The sequence below is a fragment of the Lithobates pipiens genome, unplaced genomic scaffold, assembly GCF_037356315.1.
Source record: "Lithobates pipiens isolate NorthernLeopardFrog02 unplaced genomic scaffold, aLitPip1_a1.2 Scaffold_22, whole genome shotgun sequence".
Taxonomy (NCBI): Eukaryota; Metazoa; Chordata; class Amphibia; order Anura; family Ranidae; genus Lithobates; species Lithobates pipiens.
The window spans coordinates 328,723,113-328,740,487 of record NW_027507784.1 but is presented as its reverse complement, the minus strand read 5'-3'; the positions used below and the strand labels follow the sequence as shown (position 1 = coordinate 328,740,487).

Here is a 17,375-nt window from a genome sequence, read left to right as displayed (position 1 = left end):
GTGAGTGTGATAAGAGGGGGCACTGTGATAAGAAGGGGCAGAATGATGGGGGGGAGGCAGTGTGACAGGAGAGGGGTACCAGGGAAGTATGACAGGAGGGGGACAGTGATGAGGGAGTACTATGAAAGGAGGGGGGCAAAAGAGTATGACAGAAGAGGGCAGTGTGACAAGGGGGCAGAATAACGGAGGGACAGTGTGACCGGTGAGTTTATGTAGAACTAAAAAGGCAAAAAAAAAAAAATTATTTATATATTTGAAAATTGATTAATCCTGATGAACATAGTTACATAGTTAATAAGGTTGAATAAAGACACCAGTCCATCCAGTTCAACCTGAGTGAGTGTCTACAATTGTCCCTATCCCTGTACATTGCACAATCACATCTGTCCCTATCCTCAAGGAGCCCACAATCCAAGGTCCCCATTCATATACTAGGGACAATTTTGGAGAGAAGCCAATTAACCTACCTGCATGTTTTTGGAGTGTGGGAGGAAACCGGAGTACCCAGAAGAAACCCACGCAGGCACAGGGAGAACATGCCAACTCCAGGCAGGTAGTGCCGTGGTTGGGATTCAAACCACCCTTTTTACTGCTAGGTGAGAGTGCTCACCACTATACCACTACACCACTGTGCCACTCAAGTACTGACGGCCCATCTCATTTTTTGGGGTCCGAGAATGCCAGGACAGTACAAATATACCCCAAGTGACCCCTTTTTGTAAGGTAGACAGTCTGAGGTGTTTAGCAAGAAGCATAGCGAGTTTTTTGAAGATGTAATTTTTTTAGTCGCAATTTTTGGGAAAACTAAAAAGTTGTTTCGTTTTTTTTCACAATTTAGGTTTTCTTTTTTTACATACTATCACCAGTGCAGTACAGAGACATCATATGACTGGTAGTGATCAGGGACACTGTCTGGTGACAGAAAAAATATTATTAATATCATTTTTTTTTTCTACACTTTTTTTAAACGTTATTTTACATATTTTTCGTTTTGTTTTTTGTTTTGTTTCTCTACATGTATTACAATTTGTTTTGTATACTTTCAGCAGCAGAGTTCAGTGTCACCATATTATCTCTGTACTACTCTAGGGGGTTGATCAGGGAGGTTTTTTTTTTTTTTTAATTTTCTTATTTTTAATTTTTTTTTTTTCCCGACACTTTGAAGATCATTGTAACAGCAAAGTTTTCAACTGTCATTAAGGGGTTTTCAACTAAACATTCATGACCACTGCCATCACTAGTGATTGGGTACAGCTATCCACATGGTACAGGGTGCTGTGATTTGCCCTTGTACCATGTGTTAACTGTGGGCCAATCACAACATTCATTTAAAATAGCTTTGTTGACATAGTGATCGCATGGTTAAGTGGTCAATTCTTTTTTGGCAAGAGGCCTTGGTGTGTTGATGTTCGATAAGTTCGTATTCACCCAATTTGTATTTCTGTCTACACTGTGGGTGACCCCAGCGTTTTCTTCTGAACAAGGACTTTATTTCAAACACTATGGGACTTTTTATTTATAATACTACATTTATAGCGCTGCATATCATTATATTTTTCATATTGAAAAGCTTCTTTTGGCCACCACAGTCCTCGAGAAGGAAGCCGTTACCTGGACTCCGGCTCTGATGGCTCACTAAGCCTCTCCATCTCCTGGTTCACCTCCCGCAGCTGCTGCCGGGTCTTCTCTTCCTCCTCCAGAGCTTCTTGTAGATCCAGTATCTGAACGAAGAGGGAGACATAACGTTCCCGGGTCCGGTTCCTACAGGAAAAGAGATTTAGAACCAATACAAAATTTCTATTCAGATGTAGAACACCCCCTCCCCCCCCCCCCCCCCACACTCTTAAAGTGTCATCTTTTTACACACATTTAACACTAAACTGTTCTACCTAGGAGCATCTGTAGGAACAGGTCAGCTTTAACTTTCAGCAGCCAAAAAACCTTCCTCTGTGTACCCCTCTGATCTCAGTTTGGAGGTGCTCTCCCCAGGGCTGTGCACTGGGGTGTATGGATTGGTAGGCAGGTGCAGTCTACTTTCTCCTCTGTAGGTGGTGCTGATCTGCAGCGGCATTGCTGTTGGAGAGGAAGTCAAGAGGAACATGGCTCCTCTATGGTTTCCCGGGTCACTAAGGAAGCAATCCGTTTGGGTGTAGGGCTTCAACAACTAACCGATTAAATTGACAACTAATAGATTATGAAAATAGTAATCAATTAATTTCATAATCGATTAATCGGCCAGTAACATAATGGGGTTAAATTTTTTTTTTTAATATATATGTATGTATGCATGTATATATATGCATGTATGTATATGTGTATATATATATGTATGTATGTACAGTATGTATATATATCTGTTTACACTCTTTCTAAAATCATAATGACAACAGAAACTACCCAAATTACCCTGATCAAAAGTTTACATACCCTGGCAGAATGTATGAGCACAGGTGTATTTATTTTTTGGATATGCCATATGGACACACTTTTCATTATGTGTGGGTGTTTTATGTTGATCATTTCACAATGCTAATATTTCGATTTGTAGATTCATTTAGTGCGCTACTGGGGAATAATTGGTCTCTCTTGCTTTTTTTAAATTGACATTTGTTACACCTCATTTGCAAGGCTGTAATAGCCGAAACATGTCAGCACTGATCCTGTGTATAGGATGTAGCCAAATAAAAGGAGAATATTGTTATTGAGTTACAGTCCTAATTCCTGCTTTGGAAGTTTAAACAGGGGAGTGGGGATCCCCCAGCCTGAGCACCGAATCTCAGCCAGCATTTTCCAATTGTGGGGTTGAGCTTGAGGATTTTCTGCTTGCAAGAGCCTATTTAAGGCCTTCGCGTGCATTTTGCGAGTGAGTAGAGTAGGGATAGGTACCCCACCTGGTAGGGACAGAACAGCAGGGAAAGGTTCCTGATGACGCGTCTAATGCCGCGTACACACGACTGGACTGTCCGGCAGAAAAAGGTCCAACGGTCTTCCCGACGGACTTCGGACTGAACGGACTTGAACGTGATGACGTACGACGGGACTAGAAAAGGAAGTTCAATAGCCATTAGCCAATAGCTGGCCTTACGTCGTATTTGGTCTGTCGGACCAGCACACAAACGAAAGGCCCGTACACACGGTCTGACTTTTTGACAACAAACATGCAAATTAGCCGTTTTGGAGCAACATCCGACCGTGTGTACGCTCCATCGGACAAACTTTTTCTGTTTTCATCGGACTTTTGTTGGCTGTGCAAACGGACAAACTTTCTGCCAACAAAAGTCAGATGGAGCAAAGTCCGACCGTGTGTACGCAAAAGCATCGGACTTTTGTACAAGGTACAAACACGCATGCTCAGAACCAATGCAAAAGATCAGACTACAATACAGAAGTTCACCAAAGGTGGCGCTGGAGTCATTGAACGTCCTCTTTTGAAGCGGCGTCAGTACGTTGTGACGTCATTACGTTCGTGTTTGTTGTCAAAAAGTCCGACCGTGTGTATGCAATACAAAAACTTGTGGACCACGCCCTTTGTACAAAAGTCCACGGAAAAGTTTGTACAAAGTCCGACCGTGTGTATGAGGCTTAACGGTTTTTCCGATAGAAATTGATTCCGTCGGACAGATTTGAAACATGTTCTGTTTATAGGTCCATCGGAATTTTTGAACAAAAAAAAAGTCAGATGAAGCCCACACACGATCGGAATATCCGACGGAATGATCCCGTCGGACCTTTTCTGCCAGAAAGTTTGGTCGTGCGTACGCGGCATAAGGCTCACATCTTCTCTGGATATCTTCCCACTTGAACATGAGACGTCCAGGCTGCATGCCGCTCCTCGGCAGGCGCTGCCAGTTTGGCTGAAACCTGCTCTCTCTACACGCGGTTGGACCTGTGAGTGTTCCCCATTGGGTTGTCTTCCCACCGGGTTTATTGTGAACTGTCTTTGCATTATTTCAATACAAGTTCTTTCATCGCACTTGGGACTGTGTGCGTTATTGCTGCCGCATCACGCTGCACCACGCTGCACCCCACCCAGAGGACCTGGTATCACGGCCACTATGTGAATTGGCTCCGGAGAGGTGTCAAGGATGTTTGGAATTTCAATTTTTGAACAGGTGAACTTACCCTTAAACCTTTTCTTAAAACCCCTCAGCGCCGACCATACACACATATACCCCTTGGCTTGAAGGGGTTATACCGCAGCTGCAGGCATCACCCCGGTACCATTTTTTTTTTTAGAGCGGGCGGCTCTTTCGGTTGTTATCCCTATGCGGCTAAATGCCGCTCAGATGTTAGCCTAAAGTACTGGGAGGGGACATCCCCTCCCACCATCTTCCGCCGCCCTTCCCGGTGTTCTGGCAGATAGTGTCCGGCCATCATATAGCGTCCGCTCCGTACTGCGCATGCTCAGTACGGGGCAGAAGAAGCTTCGGAAAATCTCCCAAGATGAACGCCGCCTGCGCCGTAGCCCCACCATCCAAGCGGACATAGGGTTGGGAAAATTAGAGGACCCCTCGCAGGCGAGCTTCGCTTGCCTCGCTGCGCTCGGCTCTTTTATATTCCTGCTCTATATCCACTTGGATGGTGGGGATAGAACCTGGACTCACGTCGCAGGCGCCGCTCATCCTCGGCTATTTTCGGAATCTGTGTGTGCTGTGTACTGCGCATGCGCAGCACGCAGCGGACACTATCCAATGAGGGACCATTTATGATAGGACACCGGCCCTCCCATCCACCATCCATGATCCGGCACTGCCGCCGGCTAGGCTGAGACTGGAACAAAGCCAGAAACAGTTTTGTTCCAGTCTCCTATGTAAAAACACGGCAGTGACGTCACAACATCACTTCCGGTTTACTCGGCTGACAATGGCGCCAATTTAAAAAAATTAATAAAAAATAATTGTAAATATAATAAAATTATATATATATTAATTTTTTTTTAAAGCTCCCCTATCCTCGTGAGCTCACGCAGCAAAGAAACCGCATGTGTAAGTAGCGCCCGCATATGTAGATGGTGTTAAAAAAAATAAAAATAAATCACACACGTGAGGTATCGCCACAATCGTTAGAGCGAGAATAATTCTATCACCTCCTCTGTAATTCTAACCTGGTAACCGTTACATTTTTTTTTTTTTAAAGTGGTGCCTATGGAGATTTTTAGATATTGTAGTTTGTCGCCATTCCATGACTGTCTTTCACATTATACAAATAAATTAAGCTAACTTTACAGTTGAATTTTTTTTTTTTAAATTAATGAAAGAGTCCTTTTTTCCCCAAAAAAATTGCGTTTGAAAGATCTCTGCGCAAATACCGCGTGACATAAAATATTGCAACGATCACCGTTTTATATAGACATTGTCCTATAGGATACCTCTCAGCCTCTTCTGTATGGAGGTCCTGAAGATCTCCCTTTTGTTTGGTTAGCTCCTCTCTGTGACGCTCTACCTCCTCTGTCAATTGGTGAACAATTTTCTGCAGAGAACAAATCAAAAAGAGCAAATGTTTCATGAGACGTTTTAAAATGATAAAAATTTATAAAGCCAAAACTTTTTACATTTTTTGAATAGAGTGGGGGAGGGTTAAGCTGACCATAGGTGGTTCAAATCTCAAATCAATTCAGCGGGCACCAGCTGAGATTCAATCCCTCTATGGGCAGGCTGGTTGCACCCAAGTCGTTCAATAGCTCAACTTGGGTACAACCAGCCTGTCAGATTTTTTTTTTTACATGCAATTACTACCAGCAGCTACAGCCACTAGCAGTAATCATCAGGGCTTCTGTTGGAAATCACAGGGCCCCACACTGCCTACCTGACAGGGCCCCTCCACCGGCCAAAAGTGACTGAGGACAAAGATTTATCAGTCTCTTTTCTGTACAGCCTCAGCTGCAGATGAATGAATTTGAAGCACTCTAATGCCGCGTACACACGACCGGACTTTTCGAGGGACTAGGTCCGACAGACTTTCGACGTTCTGACAGAGTTCTGACGAACTTTCCGAATGAATGGACTTGGCCACACACAATCACACCAAAGTCGAACGTGATGACGTACGACCGGACTAGAATAAGGAAGTTCATAGCCAGTAGCCAATAGCTGCCCTCGCATCGATTTTTGTCCGTCGGACTAGCATACACACGAGCGGATTTCTCGGTAGGAACTGGGTCCGGCGGAGTTCTGGCGGAAAAATTTGAAACATGTTCCATTTCTAAAGGCTCATTCGCAAACCGAATCACAGTAAACAGTTTACTGTGCTTTGCTGATGAATGGACACAGGAGTGATAGGCACTGATCACTCACTGTGTTAATTCAGGAAAGGATGGGGCCAGTATATGACAAGCCGGCAGTGCGGTGGGGGAAAGGGGCACACAGGGGCCTGGACAGCAGATATAATAGAGCCTGGTAACCGAATGGCATATGCCAGGGGTGTCCAAACTTTTTTCAAAGAGGGCCAGATTTGATGAAGTGAACATACTCGAGAGCCGACCATTTTGTCTGACATTCTTTAAACCATTAAAATTCGGTCTAATGCCGCGTACACACGACCAGACTTATGTCCGACAGACTTTCGAAGGAGTTCTGACGGAGTTCTAACAGAGTTCTGACGGACTTTCCGAATGAACGGACTTGGCCACACACAATCACACCAAACTCTGACGGATTTGAACGTGATGACGTACGACTGGACTCGAATAAGGAAGTTCATAGCCAGTAGCCAATAGCTGCCCTCGTGTCGGTTTTTGTCCGTCGGACTAGCATACACGCGAGCCGATTTCTCAGTAGGAACTGGTTTCGGCAGAGTTCTGGCGGAAAAATTTGAAGCATGTTCCATTTCTAAAGTCTGTCAGACTTTTGCGAATCAAAAGTCCGTTGCAGCCCACACACGATCGAATAGTCTGACGGAATCAGTCCGTCAGACTTTTGATGTTGAAAAGTCCGCTCGTGTGTACGGGGCATTAGTGTGTTCATCCGAGCACTAATACACAGCCCAACAAGAATTCTCTTGCCTTTGTGCTGTGTGTGGTGAACAGATGAGCTCGGGTGTGTTATTTGGATATACTGTATTTAATCGGCTTATACCACGCACCTTAAACTTTAAAAAGGAAGTCTCAGGAAAAAAATAAAAATAAAAATCTTACATTTTAAATAAAGACATGTGAAGCAAAATAAGGGTCAGTGCCCATCCGCAGCCCCCAGCGTATTGCCATGAATGCAGCCCCCACATTGCCACGAATGCAGCCCCCACATTGCCACGAATGCAGACTCACCATTACCATCAGTGCAGCCGGATTCATGTCCTCTGCAGCCTTGGAGTAGACAGGGAGGAGGGCGGGATGAGCGCCGACAGACATACAGGAGAAACTCCTGTTTCTATCGACGGCCTCTTTAATTGAAAGTCCCGCCTCCAGTGATGGACAAAACGGTTGTCCAATGGCAGCGCAGGACGGGACTTCCCTTTACACAGGATGCTGTGTAAACAGGAAATACTCTGTCCTGTAGCCACAGCACTCGTCCCACCCCCTCCATGGCAGCCAGCATATCTATCTTTTGTGGCCCCCGGCAATCGGGGATTCGTTGGGGGCCACAAAAGATATATATGTGAATATGACCAGACGGGCCGTCCGAAACCGGAAAGCAGGCCGCGATTGGCCCGCGGGCCAGACTTTGGACATGCCTGGCATATGCTATAACTAATCCCCTTGCAGTGCAGCTGGAGGGAGGTGGAGGAGAAGCTGGCAGTGCTGCAGTGGGAGATAGAAGAGAATCGGTGTCTGCAATAAGACAGTACAACCGGCCCTTCTGGGACCAGTACAGGAGGGCTGGCTGTACTGTCTTATTAGCGGTCCTAGTAATCATTGTGTTCTGCCGATAGGGAAGACTCCCCGTCGTCAGACTACAATGGCTCCACAAGATCCCATGGGCACTTGGAATGTTTTGTTTTAACTAGACTATTCAGAATGTGGGGTACAACACTTCATGTTCCACATCACTAAATCTAGAAGGTGATGAATCAAAATTTGGGATTTTCTGTTCATTTCAGTCCTGATGATGGTGGTCACTGGGATGAATAGTGGGAGTGAATCTCCTAAATGGAGACATGGAGTGTAAAATTAACCTAACATGGTCCCTTCCCTACTCTGTCCAAATCTGAAATAAAAAGGATGGATTTAAATATACTTTAAAGTGGAGCTCCACCCAAAAGGGAAAGTTCCACTGCCACATTTGGCACTTTTTGTGGGGGAGCGAGTACCTGGTTTTGACAGGTACCCGCTCCCACTTCCGGTCAGATCCCCATGGCGAATTGAGACAGAGGTTAAGAAGTTAGGCCCTCCTTCCTTCCTCTGCAGCCTTCTTGGACAGATCACAAGCCCCAGAAGACTATGGGACCATACATAAGGTGCAGCGCAACTCACGCATGAGAAGTAGGAAGCCGGCTGTGAAGCTGCAAGGCTACACTTCCTGTTTCCTTTACTAGAGATGCCGGCTCCGGTACCAAAAGCAGATTAAAGAATCGACTTAAGCGACACATTTCCGGATCCCTGGACAGGTAAGCGTCCTTATATTAACCAGTTAATGGCCGCCCAACCGCACATTTTCTGCGGCAGGGCAGTTGCTCTGTGCCAGATCACGTACCTAGTACGTGATCTGACACTTCTGGGTCTGGGGGGGGGGGGCGTGCGTGTCGCTGGCGATACGCTCCAGCTGTGATTCTACACAGCCAAGAGCCCAGCTGCTAATACCATGGAGTCGACGTCGGCCAGCACCCGCCACTTACACAGGGCACAAGCAGAACGGCGATATGCCTATGTAAACAAGGCAGATTGTTGTTCTGTCAGAAGGTAAGGCATTGATCCTGTATTTCTGTTGAGCAGGAACATAGATCTTCGCCTTGCCCTATTCAAAGCACCTCCCCCACAGATAGTAAGCACAACATATGCACACAGTTAACCATCTGATCACCCCTGATGTTAACCCCTACCCACCCAGTGTCATTAGTACAATGACAGTGTATATTTTTAGCACCGATCACTGTATTAGTGTCACTGGTCCCCCCAAAAAAAGTGTAAAAATAAATAAAAAATAAAGTGTGTCAGTTAGTGTGCGATTTGTCCGCCGCAATATCGCAGTCCTGTTATAAGTCTCTGATTGTTGCTATTACTAGTAAAATAAAAAATAAAAATAAAAAAATTCACAAAATTTATAGATGCTATAACTTTTGCGCAAACAAAGGAATATACGTTTATTGTGATTTTTTTATTTTTTTTACCAAAACATTTAGCAGAAGACATCTTGGCCTACAATTGATGAAGAAATTAGATTTTTTGACTTTATTTAATTTTTTTTTTTAAATTGAAGGTGTTTCATAGCATAAAGTAAAACATAGTTTTTATTTTTATTTTTTCAAAATTTTAGTTTTTTCTTGTTTACAGCGCAAAAAATGGAGTTACGTACCGGTAACATCCTTTTCCGGGAGTCTTTCAGGACAGCCACCTTAGAGAGACACTGGCTCCTCCCTTCTTAGGAAACACCGCCTTCAATTTCACAATTTAAGCCTCCTCCTCTCTCTGTCCCTCAGTTCTTCCAGAGTACCTCCGGCCAACTGGGGAGACAAAAGAACACGTCAAAACAAACAACCAAACTTTTAGTCTTACCTGACGGTCTCATGTGATGAGTTCCCGAAGATCTCCAAAAACCTGGGTGGGAACTGGTGCTGTCCTGAAAGACTCCCGGAAAAGGATGTTACTGGTACGTAACTCCATTTTTCCCAAGTTCGTCTTTCAGGACAGCCACCTTAGAGAGGATAATCGAGTACCTTGTCTTAGGGTGGGACCTACTGCTTGCAGCACTTTACGACCAAAGGCTTGGTCTTTGGCTGACAGAAGATCCAATCTATAGTGCTTCACGAACGTAGAAATACTGAACCACGTTGCAGCTCTACAGAACTGTTCAGGAGACGCACCAGCCCACTTTGCCTGCGAAGTTGTCACTGCCCTGGTTGAGTGTGCTCTAATTCCAACTGGAGGCTCTAACACCCCAACCACGTAAGTCTGCCCAATGGCTAACCTTAACCATCTGGCTATCATACGTGTAAAGGCTTTGGAACCCTTCCTAGCCCCTGAAAATAACACTAAAAGTGAATCAGACTTCCTGAACTTGACTTGTGCAATCTAAATAATGAAGGACACCTCTTCTAACGTCCAATTTATTAAGATGTGTTCCTGTTCTCTCACTGGCTTTGAACGAAAAACAGGCAGCACAATCTCTTGGACTCTCTGAAGACTAGAGGCTACCTTAGGTAAAAAGGCCGGATCTGTCTTAAAAACTGAATGGTCCGGAAAAGGAGTGCCCTAACAAAAAGGGCTTTGAGTTTACTCACTCTCCTTGCCGTAGTGACCGCCACAAAAAACTGAGTTTTTGAGAGCGATCAAACATAACGAGCAAGATTCCACTGGCTCAAAAAGGTTCCTTTGTAAGAACCTGTAAAACTAATAAAAGATCCCGACTGGGAAGGGAGCGACCAAAGGCTTGGTCTTTGCCTACTTAGGGCTCTAAAGAACCTTACTATCCCAAGGTCTGATATTAGATGCCTTTGGCGTAGTCGGCAGGATCTGAACCTGCGCGGGGAGACCCCAATGGATTTCCAGCCCATAGCCTTAACCACTCGGCCACGACTACTCCAGAAACACGCTTGAAGCGGATACCAGACTCTTCAATGTTTCAGGGGCTAAAACTATTTCTGCCCCTGACTGCAGGAACTCTAGAACAGCCACCGAGCTGTGCACATTGAAGGAGTTCTCTGAGCACCAGCTATTGAACTGCCTCCAAACCTTCAAGAAAATGGTCTGAGTTTCCATTCACCTGCAATTCCGAAGAGTGGCTACTAAACGATCTGAGACCCCTTTGCCCTTCGGCAATTCCTCCTCAGTAGCCAAGCTGCAAGGTTCCACCTGGGGACAGCAGATTGGACCCTGGGAAAGGAGATACTCCTAGACCGGGAAAACCCAGGGGGGGGGGGGGTCCCACAGACAGGCCCTTCAGAATGGGGAACCACGGCCTCCTGGGCCAATGAGGTGCGATTAGAAAAAGGTAGTAATCTCCACCTGAAACTTCCTTAACCCTGCAGGAATCAGAACGGGAGGGGGGAAAAGCATAGCACCTAGAGAAACCCTAACTCTGTGGTTAGTGCGTCCGCTCCCGACATCCCATCTCCCCTGTTCATGGAACAGGAGATGGCTTCTTTCGCGTTTTCCCTTGAAGCAAAGGAGGTCTATCGAAGGAATCCCCACCTCTGGGTGATTATTTCGAAAACGTCCTGCTTGAGAACCTGGTTGCTTTCTCCCCGTGTTCTCCTGCTGAGGAAATCTAATACCTGAATTTGCTCTCCTTTCAAACGGATCACTGGAAGGACAGGAATTTAACATTCGGCCCATCTGAGGATGGCTTTTGCTAGGGCCCATAAGGATCTGCTCCAGGAGCCCCCGTCTTGTTGACGTAAGCCACTGCCAAGGGATTGTCTGACCTGACTCTTACATGATGTCCCCAGAGCACTCTCTGAAAGGTCCTGAGAACCAGATCTACTGCTCTCAACTCCCTCCAATTTGAGGATCTCTTTGATTCCTTCCTCTCCCAGGTACCCTGTACCAAACGGGAGTCTAGGTGTGCACCCCAACCTGAGCCGTTCGTATCGGTTGTAACCACCCTGGATATTGGCAAAATCCATTCTAGGCCTTGTGACAGACCTGCTCTCTTTCCCACCAAGGGGACCTCTTTACCTGGGTTGGAACCGAATGCAAAGAGTCCCAAGACCCCTGACTGTGGTCCCAAACCTTCAAGATGAATAGTTTGCAGAGGACGGTAACGTAACCCCGTCCACTGAACTGCTGGGAGCGTGGATGTCAGTAGGCGCAACCTGACCTTCCTCACTGAGTTCTGACGGTTGCCCTGGAGAAACAACAGTGCTTTGTCTACCTTCTGGATTTTTCCCAAGGAGGGAAGACCCTTTTTATCTGTTGAGCCCAGCACCTACCCCAGGAAGGTGACCCCTTGGGAAGGAATTTAAGTTGGGTTTCTCTAGGTTCAGAGGCCAACCCAGGCTCACAAACAGGTCTTTTGTTACCTGTGGATCCCAAATCAACTGCGCCGGAGAAGGGACAAACAGGAGAAGATCGTCAAGATACACGATCACCGAGACTTCCCTGAGACGCAGGAATGCCAGAACCTCTACCATTTCTTTGGTGAGGATACGAGGGGGAAGGGGATAGCCCAAAGGGAAGTGCTTTGAACTGAAGGTGTAGCACCCCTACAGAGGTTATCACAGCCAGCCTAAGGAAACGCTGGTGGCTCTCTGCGATGGGAATATGCAGGTATGCATCCTTACTATCGATGCCCTGAAACAGTTTTGGCGGAAGAGGTGCCCTCACCCAGTGACTAAAACCAACCAAAACCTTCTGTAGGTGACCAAGACACACAGACGCTTCAGGTTCAGGACGAGCCTGAACTATTCCGAAGGCTTGTGAACCACAAAAATGTGAGAATAGAAGCCTTGCCTGTCTATCCTGCTGGGACCTGTATTACCACTTCCTGTTCCTCTAACTCCTGAAGAGGAAAGAAGGGCACATTTTGGCAGCTCAGTGACAAGGAGTCTCAAAAGAGGAGAGCTCTGAAAACTCCAAACGGTAACCTCTTATGATGATCCCCAACACAAACTGATTGGAGGTGATCATCTCCCACTAGGGGAGGAAGGCCCCTTTTTTTACTGCTCCCCATATTTCTTCTTAAGGGGAAAGGCCTTTTTCTTATCAGCCGTGCGATCTAGCACTGCTTCAAGACCTGGCCCAAACAGCAGGTCTCCTGTAAAAAGGATTCCACAGAGCTTTGCTTTGGACGCCTTGTCCCCCTGCCATGTCTTCAGCCTTAAGGCCCTCCCGGCTGAATTGGTCAGAGCCGAGGACCTTGCATACATTCGCATGGATTGAGCCGAAGCATCCACAGTGTATGCTGACTCCTTAAGCAGCATGGGAAAGGAGGATAGAAAAGTCTCCTCTGCCGTCATTGCTTCATGCATTAATCTGGATAAGCCAATACTTCATATTACGAGCCACCACTGTGGCTGCTATGGCAGGCTTAAAGATTTTCTTATGATAAATCCCAAGCATCCTTCAGAAGTGAATCCATCCTTCAAACTATAGGGTCTGAAAGTACCCCCATGTCCCCAAGGACAGGTCAGTATGCCTGGACATCTGAAAAAGGCAGCATCTAACCTGGGAGATTTTATTCCAGACAAGAGCCTCCTCTTCCGCCCAAGGAAACCTTTGTTTTAATGCACCAGAAAAGAAAGGTTTTCTTTCGGGATCCTGCCATTCCTGATGGCATTGATCAAGACGTCATGAACCGGGAACACCCGCTTCCCCTAGGCCCTAGTACATCTGATCATGGGGTGACAGTGCCTTCCTTTTCTCTTGTATGCCTACAGTGGTATGAATAGCTCCCAAGAGCTTATCCACTTCATCCAGGGGAAGTTTATACCGTGAGGTTCTTTTGGGTTCCCCATCCAAGCCCTCACCATCAGATTCCCCTTGGGAGTCTGAGACGGCACTGTCAACTTCTTCCTCAACTTCCTCTCTGGAACCCCCTGGATTCTCCCTATCGTGCGGGAGGAACATCCATTGGGTTAGGTGGAACACTCTGCTGCGCTGGTGAAAGAGTGCTCTGGAGCTGAGGCCACTGGAACCTTCACAGAAGCCGCCAGATCTGCACCCTGTTCTGCTGCCTGCTCCCTAATGGCGCACAAACAGGGACCTGACCCTGGACCCTCAGATTAAAGGTCTGATGCTCTACCGACTGAGCTATCCGGGCTTTCAATACACTCCCTACAAAGTGCCTTGAACCAGGAATTCCCCAAAGAGGCTCTAACATGAAGGACACTCCCTCCTAGAACCCAGGGGGGACATGCTCAAGTCTTTCTGAGACACAGAAATAAAAGAGAGGGCAGCATAAAATTTAAAAAGAAACACCAGCACTACTTAAGAGGACCACCGGGAGTGCCCTCCCCTAGGATCAATCTCCACCTGGATCCCAGACGCACTGCCCTTCCCCCCAACCACCTAGGGGGAAAAAACACCAGTGGAGCTACTGGTTATAAAGTAAGGGAACACCTCCCCAGGGTTTTCCTTACCTTTGAGTGGCTGGTGCTGTTAACTCCAGGATCACTTGAAGCCACTGCTTCGGACATTCTCCTGTTGAGGAAGAGTTATACGAACGTGCCTCCAACAGCTGCCTGTACAACTTAGAAGAGAGGCTGCACCAGCCGAACGCTTGGTCCCCCTTCACTACCGCGTCCGGAACCGGAAGACACGGGTCCAACGAAGATGTCCGCCCCCACCAGAACTGACGTCGCCCGTCAGCTGGTCCGGCCTCCAGCTCCAAGCCGACTGCAAACACAGGGGGACCTAGGACGTCCTGTTGCAGCGCCCCACTGGGCGAAACGAAAGGATGGACCTCCCCAAACTTCCTGCTTTCCCCAAGCGAAGTTTAGAGCACATGTAAAACGGTCAGTACGAAAATCCAGCTCCCTGGCCGACCCGACTGCCGATCCCGTTGTAACACCCGACTGGGCGAACAAACGGATTGACCTCACAAACTTCCTGCTTTCCCCAAGCGAAGTTTAGAGCACATGTAAAACGGTCAGTACGAAAATTCAGCTCCCCGGCTGACCGGACTGCCGAAAGTAGACCGATAGACGATCGGACTGCCGAGTGGGGCCGAAGCTCCGCTCGGATAGCTTCAGTCTCGCCAACTGATTTAGCTAAGGTTCCTTAGCGGTGTCTCCCCACTGGAGGAAACACCATAACTGAGGGACAGAGAGAGGAGGAGGCTTAAATTGTGAAATTGAAGGCGGTGTTTCCTAAGAAGGGAGGAGCCAGTGTCTCTCTAAGGTGGCTGTCCTGAAAGACGAACTTGGGAAAAAAAACAAACGCATCAAATACCACCAAAAGAAAGCTCGATTTGTGGGAGAAAAATAAATTATTTGGGTACAGCGCCGCCAGTTAAAGTAACGCAGTGCCGTATTACAAAAAATGGCCTGGTCATGAAGGGAAGTAAATCTTCCGGAAACGAAGTGGTAAAAAAGTCAACAGCTACAGTATTTGTAGCTGCTGACTTTTATTTTATTTATTTTTTTCCTGAAGGAGCGCGGAGCTCCTCTTTAAAGCCGAACTCCAGAGAGACATGAAATAAATACCTCCAGATCTACCACACTGAGATTTTCTTCATTGGTTGGCAAAAGCGGCTCTGCTGGATCCATCTGAAATAGAAGAGACAGAGGGTGTATTTTATTTATTTATACATTACAGGTACTTAAAGCGCTTTCAATTTACGCAATGCTTTTACATATATATTATAAAAAGTTTATTTGGGTACAGCATCGCATGACCGTGCAATTGTCAGTTAACGCAGTGCCGTATCTCAAAAAAAATGGCCTGGTCATGAAGGGGGGTAAATCTTCTTACGGAGCATGCACATACTATAGGGCCAATTTAGAAAGGAGCCAATTACCTACCAGCATGTCTTAAGAGTGTGGGAGGAAACCAGTGAGCATAGGCACAACATGTGCTTGGCTGCAGAGAGACTGGGAATCTCTGTCCTCAGTCCCTTTCTCGATCTCAAAAATAAGACATCAGGGGTCTGTGTAGACCACTGATATTCCAGCCCTCCCCCAAAAAAATAAAAAAATATAATAATAAATATATATATATTTCTTTTAAATAATAATAATTGTAAAAAAGTGATATTATAAAAATAAAACCACTGACACTGCCTACTTCCCTACTGACCAGTGGTGGCACATGGTTATTTTTTTGGGGGGGGCAAACAGTAACACACCCCCCTACCCCCCCCCGTCCATTGGTTGGTGGGTCTGGTGCACTCATCCCATCTATGGAGCGGCTTCACTTGCTCGGCAGCGGCGACAGCTTTCCCTTCCTCTGCTCTTCACAGCGGCTTCCGTTCCGTTCCTCCTCCTCGGCGGCCAATCGTGAGTCTTCTCTTTTCGGCCAATTCGGAAAACGGGTCTCAGACCCGCTTCCGATTGGCCGGATTGAGGATCAGTGTTACAACAGCGAATATTAATATACTGTTGTAACACCTGGGTGGGCTCATGGCGCAACGCTCTGCGTTCTGAGCCCACCCCATTTTGAAGCCTATGGCTCTAATCAGGTGCTTCACACTGACACCAATGATGGGGCACTATTCCTTCCACTGACACCAATGATGGGGCACTATTCCTTCCACTGACACCAATAATGGGGCACTATTCCTCCCACTGAGTCCTGGTGAATTCTTCTGGAGGAATCAGTTTGAGAGTAGACAAGAAAACTGAAAACTTGGCTGAGCAATTTATCCATGTGCGCTGTACCCCAAAGCATGGTAGTGCCCGTGTATAGTGCAGAAACACAGAAGCATCAGAGGCGCTAAGGCCCCTTTCTCACTTGTAAGACCTGAAAGTCGCATGAACTTAACACGACTTGAAGCATTGCTTGTGTATAAGCATGAGCTCAGGCGTGTTCGCACACCCCACGTGCAGAGCCCGCTGCGCGGCGCTAATACCAGGCAGTGAGACATTTCCCGATCTCTGCAGCCGCGCATCGGGGAAATGTCTCACTGCCTGTGATTAGCGCAGCGCCGACCTCCTGGCGGGCTCTGCACATGGGGTGCGCGAACACGCCGGAGCTCATCCTTACCTGTGTAATCTTGAGGTCTATGGACCTCAAAAGGTTGGATCAAAGTAGTGCAGGAACTACTTTGAAGTCGCACAGATATGAACGGTACTCATTGGAAATCATGGGGTACGACTTGTCATGCGACTTTGCAGGACAAGCCGCACAAGTGTGAAAGGGGCCTAAATGAGCTCGGGGGAAATAAATACCAAAACAAAAAGTGACGGTGTGGATAAACAGGGAGGATAAAAAAACAGCGATCGTCTGAATACTAAAATAAGACGACTCCCAATGAAGAACCTCCAGAGAGGATGAATAGACGACAGAGCACTCACCATACACAGGAGGAGATGTGATCAGAATGGAGACAAAACACATCCCATACAGAAAGTCAAATCGAGCGCCGAACACACCCCCTCCTCCCCCGGAAACAGTCCAGTGTCACTTCCGCCCACACTCTAACACCGCAGTAAGGGCAGAAGAGACATGGAGGACAGGAAGTGATGTCAGAGTGCACAGGGAGCATGAAAGACAGGGGTTTCGTAATAATTAAATGCAGACCGTGCACGTTGCAAGTGCAGTTGATCCAGAGCTAGGTAAATGAGATGAAGCTTCATTTTGCAGAGAATACCCAATCACGTGCTAGGAAAAGAAAAAAAACAGCATT

General features: G+C 46.8%; 1 protein-coding gene and 1 non-coding gene across 2 annotated transcripts in view; both read right to left on the bottom strand.

Annotated features, from left to right (window-relative positions):
* The window catches only part of LOC143925557 (uncharacterized), an 18,730-nt gene extending 1,577 nt beyond the window's left edge, over window positions 1–17,153 (bottom strand). The window contains exons 1-4 of the mRNA XM_077450036.1: window positions 17,044–17,153; window positions 15,235–15,297; window positions 5,369–5,469; window positions 1,612–1,761 (exon numbers count right to left, since the gene is read on the bottom strand). Coding sequence (XP_077306162.1) covers window positions 1,612–1,761; window positions 5,369–5,469; window positions 15,235–15,297; window positions 17,044–17,046 — 317 coding nt within the window. The 5' untranslated portion in view covers window positions 17,047–17,153. The remainder of the gene's footprint in view (window positions 1–1,611; window positions 1,762–5,368; window positions 5,470–15,234; window positions 15,298–17,043) is intronic.
* On the bottom strand, window positions 10,589–10,670 carry TRNAS-GGA (transfer RNA serine (anticodon GGA)). The gene has a single exon. It is a non-coding gene; the product is annotated as a tRNA-Ser (tRNA).
* Window positions 17,154–17,375: the final 222 nt, after the last annotated feature.